Source organism: Periophthalmus magnuspinnatus, chromosome 21, assembly GCF_009829125.3.
Source record: "Periophthalmus magnuspinnatus isolate fPerMag1 chromosome 21, fPerMag1.2.pri, whole genome shotgun sequence".
In the NCBI taxonomy this organism is placed as follows: domain Eukaryota; kingdom Metazoa; phylum Chordata; class Actinopteri; order Gobiiformes; family Gobiidae; genus Periophthalmus; species Periophthalmus magnuspinnatus.
The window spans coordinates 22,676,886-22,692,582 of NC_047146.1; the positions used below are offsets into that span (position 1 = coordinate 22,676,886).

Genomic DNA, 15,697 nt, shown 5'->3' on the forward strand with positions numbered 1-15,697 from the left:
ATTTTAATTTTTTGCGCCTTGGATTTTCATTCAAGAAACTTGCAAATTCGTCAAAATGAACTAGACCCATGTGGGATTATAGGGAACTGTCTTTGATGTTTCTACATCATAAAATGTGGGTATGGCCAGCCTGCAAAGAAAAAAAGACATTTTTGAAGTTTTTAACTGTGTGTAGCTCAAACATGCAGTGTCCTATTTTCCGGCATTAATATACATTTTGTTCAAAATCTTGATCTGAGTGCACAGATATGCAATTTACACATATCAAATATTACATTGCTCCACAGCACCCCCTTGAAATTTTTAAATGGCACGTAAAAAAAACACTTTGTCACAAACAATTGAAATTTGGCATGGACATCCCAATTCCGATACTGACCAAAAAGTCAATGACACCATACTTCTATTTTGAAAGGTGTTGCCATGGCAACGTTTGACATTTATCTTTGAAATACATGGGTTTTGGTCAACAAGGATGAAAAATAATTACTGTGTCATAGACCATTGAAATTTGGTACACATATTCCTCTCATCATACTGAACAAAAAAGCCAATGAAGACATACTTCTATTTCCAACCTTTCAGGCGTGACAATGTGATAAATGGTGTCATTGGAGTGAATGGAGTAGTATTATTACTCAGTCGCTGATTTTGGGGGGAGGGGCAATGTAAGCGGGAACGAAAGGCAGGATCTCCACGGTGGCATGTACCCCGCGGTCGCAAGGGGTGGCGAGGGCCTTTATCACTGCTTGCAGTTTTAATTATTATTATTGTTATTATTTTACCAAGATTTAGGGGCTGACATCAATGGCAAAACAGAGGACCAATTTGCCATGAGAAGAGTGCAAAAGAATGGCACTTATTTGAGTTAACTTAAATGAAACCTATGTAATAGATAAAGAACTTTATATTGCTGGCCTTTTAAACGTTAACAACTGTTGCATCATCTCCCTGGGAATGATTGCCATGCACCTCTGTGCTCCGATCCACAGCCAAATACAGGTGTAGGAGTCTTGGAACTATTTTCACCAAGTCTTTTCCTTTGGCTTTGAGCTTTCTACAATTGTTTACACTTGTTTGCAGGCTTATGGAGCTGTGCGCAATAGCGAGGACAGTCTGCTGTGGGTCTGCATAAAGAATTTGGAGTCAGGGATGGAAACCAGTATCAGGTTTGTGCATTACACATTTGGAGACAGAAACACAAGCCCATAATGAGAAGCTGAAGTTATCTATAATGAGCTTACATCTTTGAATGATGATTGTATTAAAGTGACCAAGTTTAGGATAGTAGAGAAGTGAATCAGAATACGGGCAAAGATTGCGCTGGGACTTCTCCACTTGCTTGTGGCCCAGAGCACAGCCTGTGGCCTGTCCAATGAGCCCCAGGGAGCGCCACCCTCTGCAGGCTTTTTACAAGCAGGAGTCCGGTCACTCCACAGGGAGAAAATGTAGCCTGCTTCATTCAACAGTTTGTGATTGATGCATACGAGTGGAGAGGTGACAGCAAAACTTCAATGGTGTTGGACGTGTAAAATGTCAGTATTTCAGGGTTTGACCTCCTTTATGGGCATTTATGTAGGTTTTTAACTTATCTAAGCGCCAGTCTTTTGCAGTCTGCTTTACTTTTAATTCGGAGTCAACCCCTACATCATTAAATGTTAACTTTATTTGTAGTAAAATTATGTTTTTGTTTTTTTTTACTACGAGGTTAATATTAAAATATTATGACTATTTTTTGTAAAATTACAAATTTATTCTCATAAAAACTGTGACTTTTTTCCTGTAAAATTGTGGATTTTACTTTATTCTCATTGAATTCCTACTTTAATGTTGAAATGTTACAACTTTCTTCTTGTAGCACCCGCATAATTTATTTTTTCAATGTGACTCTTGTGATACTCCATCTTAACATGACTCTTCTATATGCCAACATTCTGTTGTTGTTTTATTATTTGTCGACCTAAAAGAAGATGGATATCTTCTTCACAAATGCACTATGTAACTTTTCTTGTGGCCTCCACCTGCTTGTCTGCATGGACAATGAGAGATGAGCAGATGACACTACCTGGCCAATTTTCAGGTCAGATCTGTGGAGAGACGAGCCTGCTAAAAGTAAGAATTGATTTTTGTCAAGGTAATTTTGTGAGAAAAACATCCATACATAAATAAATGCATAGTACACCTTTAATTCTTTATTAATAGGCGTATATGAATAAAAAAAATAAATAAATAAAAACATTAAAAACATGAACTGTATCAACAATATTTTCTATACTAAGAGGACCTTTAGAGGAATTTGTGTACAACCATAAATGCAAAAACAGAGTAGAAAGTAACAGTCAATGTCCATTCAATTATTAATAAATTAAGATTAACAAGGGTTTTCACACTTTGAGGCTGACAGGGCTTTTTTTTTGTTTGTTTGTTTGTTTTGGTAGTACTAAAAAGTCCATTCTTTGAAAGTTATTGCTAATATGAGCTTCACACAGTTTGCCCTCAATGCCATTTGGATGAGCCATTAGAAAGTATAAAGAATGTATCCATAATAAAAAAAAGACAATAAAATATATTGACCTCAACAGTCTCTATTGAGAGAACAGGCAGAAACTTGCAAAAGTAGTATACAATATTGTTATCATGAGAATAATTTTCACATTAAATTGTGACACAACAAAAAGTCAGACGCTTATTATGAAGCCATTTCTTTCCTTTGCCAGATGCTCACATGCTTGAAGGCTTTGTACATATCTAATATCTTTTGTCTGAACACATTCTGGCCGATCCCAAGAGTGACAGTGGTCACAAATATGAAGAAACTGGTGAGTGTGTATTTAATGTGTATGTCGATATTAAATTGTAACTTCTCAACAGAAAAATTACCCAATAGTAAAAAAACAGCATAGAAGAAGAAGAGTACTCCTTGGAATATGCCAGTGATGGTGACTCTCATCTGACCCCGAAGTCGTGTTGTAGAAGTGCCCATTTTTCCCATGTTTTTTATGTGTTTGTGAAGGTAACACACTGTGGACAAACTGCTCACCACTGATACACATAACATGACAGCATAATGCACCATGATCATATAGAATGAAATCATGTGAGACTGTTTTAAATCCTGCCAGACAGTGGTGTTAAAAGGAGAACTCGGGCTAGATCGTATTATTGCATAAAATATATTAACAGTTATTCTACTTAATAGTGTTATCAAGATGTCAATGCCCAAAAGCACATATATAGTAGATTTAATGTTTCTTTTTACCCAGTGAAAAAAGGCAGATTGAGCAGGTACAATCTGGATGTAGTAGTAGAAATTCAGCCACACATAGCTGACCATGCTGTAGTCCACAGTGTATTCAATTAAATATGAAAGTATGAATGCATATTCATTGAATAAGATGTCATAGATGCCTTGTATAACAAAGGGAACACAATACAAAAGGGAGCACAAAATAAGAAATCCAAGAAGTGTCGTCAAAGGCAATTTTCTCTGTCCGGTCTGAGGTGGAAAAATCAGACAAAAAGCATAAAAAACATTTACGGCTATATTGAAAAAAAGAAGTAAACCATTGATAATTCTACCAGCTAATAATGACATAACAATAAATGTGGTCATTTTAGTTTTGGCTATTACTTTGTTCTCTGTGGCATCTGCTCTATATTTATACTATGTACTACTATACTATGAGCTCTTTGGCACTACTTTTATAGGGAAATATGAAACTCAGGTAATGGACCATGACAGCGCTTCCTGCAGAGGAACATCACTAAGATAACCACTGCTCATATTCTTGTGAACAGATGCTGTGGCTTAACAGGTGATTAGGAGCCATTCAGTCATTGCCTTGGTCCAAAAGTCACGCATCAACTTTCTTTACTGAGTTTCTAAATAATGTGAAGTTAAACATGTATTGCATTCAGCTTCGATTTCCTAATGTATAACGTTACTTTACAACACTTATTACAATTAATAGTTGATTTAGTGTGAATTCACTGAAAAATTAAACAAACACTTAATAAAACACTTTTTATTCTTAAATTAGCACATCTGACTAAAACGTCAGCATAAAGCATAATACTTTATCCAAAAATATAAGTCTGACAAACAAACAAAGTAAATTTCAACTTCTCCTGACAGCTAAACGCAGAAATGGCACTGCAACAGATCCTTAAAGTAACAGGTTTAACCTCTCAAAAGTCCTATGACCCAGCCTTATTTTAAGAATAAATAAAATACATTAGGTTATACAGTACTCAGTCCAAATGTGAAAGTGTGAAAAAGATACTCCACTGTCAATAATAACCTATCTAAAGGTGATCAGTTTGCATGCATTACTTGTTTAAATTTTGAAATGCAAATTTGAAATCACTGGGTTCCAATTCTGAACACAATCTGAAAATAAAATCAGAAATTGGGTTCAGAATCACAAAGAGACTATACTTACTTTTCTGACATGAAACTTAGTCTTGTTCATTATTTAAAAGAGCCACAACAGGCGTACCCACTGCTCATTTGACTCTCAAATGTTTTCACATATTTTTACATCTTTGTGCCACGCATTGGTGATTGCAAACAAATCCAATCAATTTGTCTGCAACCCTAAATGCAAATACACAGTAGAAAGTAGGAACATGTGTCCTTTCAGATAATAAAAAGTACGCGTGCATGTTTGCCTTTGGATTTGAATGTGTTTTGTTTAATGGTTAAAAGTAGTCTCTTCTTCTGGAGTCATCGCTGATAAATGAGGGGTTCCACTGGGCAGGGTAGATGCAAGAGTGACGGGACCCAGGCAGCCCAGTAAAGGGGTACAGGCCATTCCTCTCTAAGTCTGCGTTACGTAATGCCGGCTGAAAAAAGACACAAACATAATCGGGTGATTGATTATTTAACTTGGGTAATAACTGGTCAACTTCTCTCCACTTACAGAGTAGTAAATGTCAGTCATTTGTAGCAGATTCTTGGTGCTGCCGTTTTCTTGCATCTCTATAGTTTCTCTTCCCCACTCCATGGATATACGGTTGGTTTTAGGGAAGTCTGCATAAGGCGACATTTGCAAGTCTCCACTCTTGAAGATTATTTTGTTTATGTCATTCTTATCTCGTCTAAAAAAAATAAGGACAATTAGAACCCCAAATAAATTGATTCCATACATAATTTCATAATTGACACATCTGGTCTTTATAATAACTACACCTTAATTAGCCTCAATAAAGCACCTTAATTAAGTTACTAAGCCTGAATTCTACTTAATAAACTATTTGTTCATTATGAATTATGTCTTTCTTCCTGGTTTATTAAGGTTATAAACATAGTAACTATAATGATATGTTACCTCATTAGATTATCATCATAGGACTTACCTGAAACAGGTTACAATGAGGGCTATGATTAGAATGAGCAGAACGCCACCCCCTGCAGGTGACACCACGACTGCAATCAGCTTATAAACTGTAAAGAAAAAGCTCATCATTTATTTGTCCCCTTTCCCTCATTCACACCACCAAAACTGTATACATTTTTAGAACTTACAATTTCCACAGTTAAATCCGCCAAAACCGAACACGCAACTGCAATGTCAAAATAAATAGTGAGAGTGGCAGTTATACAATAATGAATCTTAAAACAATATAAAGTTTAAAAATAGCAAACTTACGGCACACATGTACCATTTTCCAGTTTGTATCCATCTCCACATTCTGGTAAAAACAAGTGCATTATGATAAGGAATCAATAATTGTAACTTATCAGGCATTTTACTGGAATGTTTGATAAAGAACGATATATTTGTTTCATATCATCATATTTTCTGTTAGATAATGTAAGACTCTACCTAAACAGGACAAGTCTTCAGGATTGTGCTTGTAGTATCCCTGCAGGCAGTGGCAGGAGGCAGTGCCACTGTTATCTGTGCACGTGGAGCGCTCTGTATCACACTGGGTCTGCTGAGCCACACACAAACTCTCAACTGAAACATCAAAACAAAATACATTCATCATCATTATTAAAGTCCTTATGATAAGATAGACTGCCTATTTCAGTAAAACATAGTCAGCATAATCAGCAAGATTATAAGATTTAGCCTTTTACTTTTCTTTCTACTAGTGTCACCACAGAGATGATATAAGTAGAAGTAATTTATGTCAAAACCATTATTTTATTAAAGTTGCACTAAGTAACTTTTTGGGTGGTTTGCACGCCAGCTTGTCATCATGGAAATGTTATTGAATTGCCTGGAACTTTCAACAGTATGGCAACGATCCTATATATCTCCATGAAGACAAGAAGGTGACATCTTAGCTGGTCTTCACCTCAATTATAAAAATGATGTAAACGCTACAAACATCAAAAGAACAGATATATGCAGATAATACTGGGCAATGCCTTTTTTTACATTGTACATGCCCATATTCATTGTCAGACAGCACACTCTAGTGGTTAAAACATAATAATACATAGTCCTTTACCGTGGTATGTGAGCTTGTGGTGTAGCACCGTAGGGCAATGGGCCCGTGAGGAGCTGCAGTTGGTCAGAGACATTTGGATCTTGTTGTAGACCTCAGAGCTGGTCACGTCAGCCGAGATGGAAAACATGTTCACCGCAAAAATAAGGACCCCACCTTCCTCTCTATGGGGAATCAGCTTTTAGTTAAAAACAAAACCAATGAATAGAAGGCTGTTAAGTCCCTTACTTACTTTTTGCTGAGTGTAGAGCGACTGTAACCTCGAAGCACTGACAACGAGGCATTGAGCTGAAATAAGAAATAGAAAACAAAACTCAGACCTATTATGTCCTATTCTGAAAATGACTTAGTGGACAAACAGTGCTCTAAAAATAAACTTGTCTTGTGTTGCCTCAGTGAAAAAAACAAAATAAAATCTCTTACCAGCTGTATTATCTCTCTCTGGATTTCATGCATGGTTGCACTTTTGAAGATAATAGGGTCATGTGGTCTGAAAGTTCCAAGAAATGTTTTTGCTATAGAAAAAACAAAAGTGAACCAATATAACTTACTTATCAAAGCCAAAAATACATATTTAAATTAACTGCAATAAAATGCATAATTCCAAGTCTCTAACTATCAAAATAAAACAGTTTAATAATTTAATAAGTGTATTACCTTTGGTACATGTTCGCCCGTCCTCTAGGTCAAAGCCCAGCGGACACTCACAGCTGAACGAGCCTCTTGTGTTCACACACCTGGAACCAGCAGGGCAGGGGTCCCGCTCACACTCATCTACATCTGCACACACGAACACATACTTACATAAACTGAGAAGAATACATATCTTCTGTACTGAATTCAAATAAAGGCTCCATTATTTGGGAAAAATATCTAATTTTTAGTTTTTTCAGACAAGAACTGTTAATCATTGCAATTAGATTAGTAATGTTTGAATGGACATCTTTGAGGTTATGTACAGTACCAAATAATAATAATAATAATAATAATAATAATAATAATAATAATAATAATAATAATAATAATAATAATAATAATAATAATAATAATAATAATAATAATAATAATAATAATAATAATAATAATAATAATAATAATAGAACACAACATGGGAAACTCACCTGTATTGCAAGTGGGTCCGGTCCAGGATTGTTGACATTGACAGGTGAACGGTTGTCCTACATAGCTTACACACATCCCTCCATTCATACAAGGATTGGACGCACAGGGGTTTCCTAGTAAAGTAAAGTGAATAACATTACTAGTAGCAATAATATTGTGCAAAATAGACCGAAAGACATTGTCAGTGAGCATTCAAAATTCAACCGAGCTATATTTTCTGCATTTTCTGTTGGATAAATGTCACAATATTCAATTTAAGTGATACAATTACATCACCATTTTAGGTTTATTTACGATTAATGACACATCGTCTAATTATACATATACCTCCTTTAAGTGTGTGAAAAACTTCATCAAATCAAACTTTCTGAATGATAAAGTAAAGTTAATGTAATATAAAAAACAGATAAAAAGAACTTTGATTAGGATTTTTTCTGAGCATAGATTGAATTTAAATTACTAGAATTGTCATGGTTATCATTATTATTGTTTATGTATTTATGTATTATTATTATTATTAATAATAATAATAATAATAATTTATTTATTATTATTAATATATTTGTTATTACGATTATAGTACTAATTTTAAAAAAAACAATCATGACATACAGCAATTTATAGGTCAATTTGAAGTCTTACTATAAAACAAAAGCCCCCAAAAAAATCCAAGTGCTACTAACTTGGAGGTTGTGGTGGTTGTTGGACTGCAGTCGGTACTGTGGTGACCAGTGCAGTCCTCTCCTCTCCTGCCCGTCCTTGTGTGGTGTGTGCCTCTGTGCTCTGGGTCGGCGTCCCATTTGTGGATGTAGTTGTCGTGATAACATGGCTGTAGAGAGGTGTGGTCACTTTTAGGGGACTTGTGCTTGTCTCGGGCTGCAGAGTTGTCTTTTTAGTTGGGGCGTTTGTGGAGGGTTTTAGGGTGTGACTGGGTACTACATACGGAGCAGGGTAAGTTGTACTACTCTGCTGCTCTGGCGTAGATGCTTTGGTAGAAAGTATTGTAGAGATGTGGGAGATTGTTGTTTGTGTTTGGGAGGCTAAAGTGGTAGAGCGGATTGTGGTGTGTTTTGATGTTGAAGTGGGAGACAGAGGGGCACTTGTGGTGGAGACAGTGGCCTGAGAAGTGTCTTCCTCTGGTAGCGGAGATCTGCGGAAGAATGCAAAAAAGAAAAAAAACATCAGAAAATATGCAGTGAATATATAGTTGCTCAATGTCAGGAAATGGCTTTGTATATGCACAAATGCTGTGTATAAAAATATGTTTAGAAGAAAAAAAACCCCAAACATCTTACAAACATAAACAGTGAAACGGGTCAGGATAGATTACATCAAAGCAGAGCTGGGCAACATCCTCCTTTGATCGAACTCAATTTCTGATTAGATTTTTGTTTGCCTTATTAAAACCAAATCAAAAATGTCTTTCTTACAATACAGACCTTTAATTATTCCCATTTACCACAAAATACAGTTAAATTTGTTCATCCAAAGTCTGTACTCTACTTTAAACCACACACTTTTACTGAAAGAGGATTGGCTGTGGTGATCTCAGTTAAAAACACACAAGAATATGATTAAAATGACTTTATCTTAATTGCATTGCACAGCTCTACTTAGTCAAAACAATTGTTATTTCAACAGTTTATGTAAAACTAATTACTTATTTTTTATGTGAATCCTTGTATACACTGTTATACATTCACATGATTCTTTACAGTCAGTTAAATAATGTGCCATATTTTATTAAGGCTGAAAAAATATTGATTCATATTTTATAATTATTTTGTTTTTAATATTTTAGTCTAAAAAGCCCATTGTGTAGGAGGATTTTTGGTGTTGATGACATAGGTAGAGGAATTCTGTTGACCAATGTAAAACTATGTAAACTATAATATCCCACTAAACGCAGTAATTAGAAGACCTGGCACGATAATTACTATGTCAACTTATGGTTCAAAACATGAAAGCTGTAACAATATTTTTTGGGGTTCAATATTCATTGTGTGTACATTTTCTCCAAACTACTGGGAAATTTTGGCTATTTTTTGGCTATACAATAAGATTTAAGCTGTAAAAGCTTGAATTATTTATTTATTTGATTGGGACGATGCATGCTAATGAACAGACATGATACAAGATGAATGTAAATACTCCGAATAATAGCCACATTCTAATTTCCATCCATTGTCCCAAGGGTTGGGGTCAGAAAAAGGCCAAAATAAAAATTGCACACTACACTCATTGCACAGTTCCCGTAATTAATCACTTCTATGACTCATTATAGATAAAAACTAAGCACTAGTGTTTAGCACTATTGTTTCATTCTGCTATTTATTATTTATAGCAGCTCATGATTGTGAAACAATATTGTACATTTAGAATAGTTTATGTGATGTAAAATCTGTTCTTATGTTATTGTGTCAGTGGCATAAATTAGTTTCAATATTATTGATTATCATCTATATTTATTCCAGCAATATATTGAACTTCAAAATTTGTTATCATGATAGGGATAGTAATTAGAAAAACATTACAGATGCAACAGAAGAGCATAATGACTCTTATTTGTCTACATTGCTGAACATATTAAGAAACATGTACCTTTCTGTTATTGTGGTAGGTGTAGTTGTAGGGATTTTTGTAACCAGCAGCGGCACTTCAGTCAGAGAATCATCGGTCCTGCTGTTGACTGTAGAGGGCGCTGTAGTGAGGCCAAAGTCCACTTTCTCTTCTTCAGTTCTGGATGGGCCCCCCTCTGTGCCCCCCTGGTTCTGAGTGCTCATACTCTGGACCTCAGTTGAAACTTCAGTAGATGTTTCATAATAAGGACTCAAACCTCGGTCTGTGGTTGAGATGTTTGTGGGTAAAACGGGAGGAGAGAGCATAGGTGGTGTTGAAGATACTAATAATTCAGTTTGGGCTATGCTTTGCTCTGTGATAGTAAAAGATGACGTTAAATTGGATGTCACTTCTGAAGTAAAAGTCTGTTGATTTTCTGTGGCATTTACTGAAGTTTCTGTCCCAGTAGATGATACAGCATGGCCCAATTCTGAATATGTTTCTCTATAGTCTGTTTGGGGTTTTGTATCCATAACTTCTGTTTTAGGCACTGAATTAGTGTGAGTGTAATCCTCAGTCTCAGTTTGCAGTGAAAGAGCCCATGTCGCAGGTGGTTGATGGGAAATTGAGTCTTCAGTAAAAACAGAAGAGGTGCTATTGTTCTGAAAAGAGCTAACAGAAAGTAGTGCTCTGCTCATAGTGGTCGATGTGTAGGTGCTGTCCGTGTTTATGGCAGTTTGTGAAATAGAGTCAGTAACATCTCCAAGTGGTGAGGTGCTTTCTTGACTGTCACGCTGCAAATTTGAGTTCTCGGTTTCGGTCCAGGTCCAAACTCGAGGCTCCTGTGACACTGCAGGGGATCCCATGGGTGCCTGGTCCCTGTGGGTGCTGCTGTGGGTGCTACCTGTCTCGTCGCTACTATGGGTGCTGCTGTGGGTCCTGCCTGTCTCGTCGCTACTATGGGTGCTGCTGTGGGTCCTGCCTGTCTCGTCGCTACTATGGGTGCTGCTGTGGGTCCTGCCTGTCTCGTCACTGCTGTGGGTGCTGCTGTGGGTGCTGCCTGTCTCGTCGCTGCTGTGGGTGCTGCTGTGGGTGCTGCTGTGGGTGTTGCCGTGGGTGCTGCTGATGTAGACAGCTTCAGTGGAGGTGGAGGAGGTGAAAGGGGAGGACAGAGGCTCAGTAGTCAGACTTGTGGATTCCAGTGAACTGCTGCTTATTTCAGCAAAGGTTTGGGTCTCAGCCATGTCTAAATACAGAAATAAGAATGTAATAGTTATGGATTAATTTACATTAGTCTGTGGAGTTGAAGCAGTCTTACCAATAGGATAAAGTAAAAAATGAAATGACTATGAATTGTGAGAACGTCAACATATAGCTTCACAATTGTTGAAAAGATAGATTTTCTAATAGACTAACATCAATCTAGTATGTGAAGTATGTCTAGCTTTATGAAATCAAACTTTCTGATGAAGTAAATTCAATGTGAAAGAGCCAGATAAAATGAAAAGCATTTATTATTATTATTATTATTATTATTATTATTATTAGGAGTAAAGATTGAATTTAATTGACTTAAAATTCCCAAGATTATGATTTATTTATTTACTACAATGATATTTTCTCTGGTAAAATCTTGACATCTCTACCAAAACAGCTTCAGCAAGTGCATACTGTTGTTGTGTCCTTGAGCAAGACATTTAACTACTTTACATGAGCATGTGATGTGTATGTGTTTGAAAGGTCAAAAATATATAGAAAATGTTATTAATTGTGTACTTTTTACTTTACTGAAATAATATAGTTTTTAATTCCAAATAAAACAAGAGGTTTATATCCAGGCTAGACTTAACAATGCCTTTTACCAGGAGAGGGCGATCAAAATACAAGCGCTAACTAACTCCAAAGCATTCTCCTATACTTTTGATGATGCTGTCAGGGGACTTGCTGCATTGTCCAAAAGTAAAATCTTTAGGTGGAGAACAATGGGAAACCACCGTTGCCAATGGTAACAAAGACTCAAAGTACTAAATATGGAGTTGTCTGTGCCCTGTGGGACAGGGGCACTTCCTTCCTAAAGTGGAGTGAGTGCTGCACTGGAAATGGGTGTGTGTGGATGCTCATTGTCTTTGGTGCACTGTGTCACCCGGTGCGTAAGTGCCATTATCTCAAAGGGTTAGAAAGTTCATTTGCTCTGCTTTATCCATCCAAGATATTTTTTATATTAACTATATTTTATTTTATGCAGCTACATATGCAAGTCTGTATATATGTCTCCTTTTTCAACTTTCAAAAGAAAAGTCTTTTGTTGTTTTTGCTACTTTAATTATATTGTAATAACGTACACTGCAAGTCCATCAACAAAGTTAAACATTTGTTTAAGCTGAAGTCTGTCTAAGTTGTGTGACTTCTAAATTGCAATCTACTTATCTAATGTTATGTTTTGGCATATATTTATGGTACTACCATTGAAAAATGTAATTCTTTCCGGTGCACTTTATGATAATTAAAAAGGTAATTTTATTTCTGTTAACTTGTTTTTATTTTTGTTTTGGGTAACAGTGATACTTGTAAACATTAAGTATTAGTAACAAAGTAGTAGTAATAATAACAGTCTTTAATTTTATGATGATTATTTATGTTCTTTATTTGTTTGTATTGTGATATTAATGTCTTCCTTATTCTGTAAAGTACTTTGAATTACTTTGTGTACAAATTGTGCTATACAAATACATTTACCTTGCCAGTATAGCACTAACATTACATCATTACAGTTATTGCAGTAAATGGCAGTAATAGGCTAGTTGTGGTCTATGGACTGCAGTAATATAAAGTACATTTTAATTTATTCCAACATAAAGTGTATTCACTTCACTTTGCCACGCACTGTTTCCCTCTTATTTTATATATATATATATATATATATATATATATATATATATATATATATATATATATATATATATATATATATATATATATATATATATATATATATATATATATATATATATATATATATATATATATATATATATATATATATTTATAGGCTTCTTACAGAATGAAAAGGTCTTGTCTTGTTTTATGATTTAGGCAACAAACTGCAGAGGGTCATACTCATTTTTACCATAGAGGTGTCATTGCTTTGCCTGGAATGTTTCACAGTGTAGCATTAAACTTATCCAGCTCCACTGAGACAAGCAGTTGATGCCACCAAACCACTAACAGGTCAGACCTGTGGAAAGGTGACTCCGCTCACAGAAGTGGAATGTAATAACATCACCATGGAGACCAACAGGTGACAGAAAAGTTACATAGTGCACCTTTAATTTTACTCCATTCCACTCATATATCTAACACGATTTATTAGCAAAATGTGGGTTTATTACTCAATAATTTGCAATTACACCAGTTTAGTTTACACCAATGACACCTGGCTAACTGGCTTTTACTTTTGTCTTGATTTTCTTTGCGTGTCTCCATTATTTTATTCTGTGTCCTCTGTCTCAACAATAACACGTCTGACGGAGGAATGTGGAGTTGGCAGCAAATGCTAGAAGTCCATTACTCTGGTCCCTGTCTCTGATGTGGAGATGACAAACACTTCCACTTTAAAAGCACCATATTTAATGTCTGCACTCAATTGTTCAATAGGAAGTCACATGTAGGTCTTGCCAAATATTTATTGAGAATCTGTGATGATAATGATGATGCTCTTGGCCTGTTATGTGAATGTTAAATATGTTGATAACCAAGTAGTCTGTAAGAACTCTCTGTCTCTGTCTGATGTTGGCTCAATAGGCTTAGGACAATCAAACCAAAGGCAACACTATTTATTCCATTAGGTCTAATTCAAACTTTGACCAGTGCATCACCAAGTTGCCTACTAAATATTTTGGCATTGTCCTTTAGATGTGACTTTTGGCCAAAAGCTGGCAGCCTGCTCTGTAAATGCACCTGTTATAGCCCATAATCAATAAAGGATTATGTCGAAAGTCCAATGAAAGTTTAGTTGGATAATTTTTAAACGTTCTGCATCAGATTTATAGGTGTTGAGTTAGGTCTGAGAGTGTCTTCCCATGGCCTCAGGATGGCACTGCGGCAGCTGCACTTGCCGCCCCGGGCCTGCTCTTATCCCGCTGTTGGGTCTTACCAAAGTGTCCAGCGGTGGAGCTGAGCGGGTGCACCCGCTTTCCCTGTGATGCGGACGGGCTCTCGCTGTATATGGAGGCTGATTCGGTGTCCACATCCTCCTGTGCAGTGGATGAAGAGTAAAAGTCTGTTGTTTCGGGGTTGGCGCTTTGGTTATTGGGGGTCCATGTCCCGAGGGTCTCCGGCGCACACAGCGCGACCATCGACAGGGACAGTCCCAAGACGTGACTCCAAAACCACGCGTCTTTCATAGTCATACACCCGCCGATAGAATCCCTACAGTCGAATAAAGCTCGGAGTATCCTCCCGGGGACACCATCGAAAAGCACTTCAGTGTGAATGGAGTTTTTGGAACTGTGTAAATCCTGGCAGATGTCCGGAGGAGGTCCGCTGCACCGCGGCGCGGAGCGGAAGATAACAGAGCAACAGGCTGCAGCCAGTTATCTCAGCTCCGAGCCCAGGGCCCGCCTCCTCCAGTCACACACGAGCTGTCCCGCTGCTCAGGCTCTGCCAACTGTGGACCAGAGGCGCGCTTTATTTAGGAAATGGGCCTAATTTTACTCAAGCAGATTATTTTGGTATGCAGTAGGCCTACACACTCCAATGGACTAAAAGGATGTCCTGGTTTCGGATATGTAGGCTACGTAGCTATAACATAGGCCTATTTTTATAAGTAAACGAATAATAATTAGACCTATACCCTGGTATCTTACCACCCTGAATTAGATTGTTGCCAGGGTTTAGAGAGGCCAATGTCAGACTAGCAAAAGAGTTTATGAATAGTTGGCTTGGGGACTTCCAGTGTTGAAAAAGAATACAGAGAATGATGCAGGTTACACAGTGTTAACACATAAAAAGAGGATGTGGTTTTCACACCTTCATCAGCACCATGTAATACTTTCAAAACAAAACAAATACAAATACAAAACAAAGCAAAAAAAAAAATACCAGTAAATAGGCCTATAGTATTATCTAGCAGGCTAAATTAAGATGGCAAGGCATAAAAAGTTCAACTTTCAATTTTTCAAAGACATGTCAATGACATTTTGACACTTTTACATTTATGTTTCTTCTTTATTTACATTGTAGATTCTCACTAAAGGCATAAAAACTATGAATGACACCTATGGAATGTAGTAAACAAAAAAAAAGTAGATACAAAAATAGCCACCCTTTGCTTTGATCACTGCTTTGCACTTTTTGTATTTCTTGACCTTGATGAGGCACACCTGTGAACTGAAAACCATTCCAGGAGACTTCATCAAGAAGCTCATTGAGAGAAGGCCAAGAGTTTGCATGACTGTCAACAAAGGGTGGCTACTTTGAGCATTTGAATCCGAAACATAAATATTTTGTGAGTAATTTTATTTAAATATAATTAATATTAATATTAAAAATTTATAAT

At 36.5% G+C, this 15,697-nt stretch overlaps 1 protein-coding gene across 1 annotated transcript; it reads right to left on the reverse strand.

Annotated features, from left to right (window-relative positions):
* Window positions 1-4,010: 4,010 nt before the first annotated feature.
* heg1 (heart development protein with EGF-like domains 1) lies at window positions 4,011-14,690 on the reverse strand. The gene is made up of 14 exons (XM_033986486.2): window positions 14,294-14,690; window positions 10,183-11,386; window positions 8,265-8,731; window positions 7,581-7,694; window positions 7,117-7,239; window positions 6,883-6,974; window positions 6,692-6,747; window positions 6,463-6,623; window positions 5,829-5,963; window positions 5,652-5,694; window positions 5,528-5,565; window positions 5,359-5,446; window positions 4,923-5,100; window positions 4,011-4,845 (listed from the first exon to the last, which is right to left on the reverse strand). Exons 1-14 carry the CDS (start codon window positions 14,547-14,549, stop codon window positions 4,702-4,704), a joined length of 3,099 nt encoding a protein of 1,032 aa, XP_033842377.1. The 5' UTR covers window positions 14,550-14,690; the 3' UTR covers window positions 4,011-4,701.
* Between the last annotated feature and the right edge of the window lie 1,007 nt (window positions 14,691-15,697).

Bases quoted from the DNA above. Each gene is read 5' to 3' on its own strand.
- heg1 (XM_033986486.2), bottom strand. From the start codon at position 14,549: ATGACTATGAAAGACGCGTGGTTTTGGAGTCACGTCTTGGGACTGTCC. The intron at 11,387-14,293 runs GTAAGACCCAAC...TTCTGTATTTAG, and splicing joins CTCCACCGCTGGACACTTTG to ACATGGCTGAGACCCAAACC. The intron at 5,566-5,651 runs GTAAGTTTGCTA...TTGACATTGCAG, and splicing joins GAAAATGGTACATGTGTGCC to TTGCGTGTTCGGTTTTGGCG.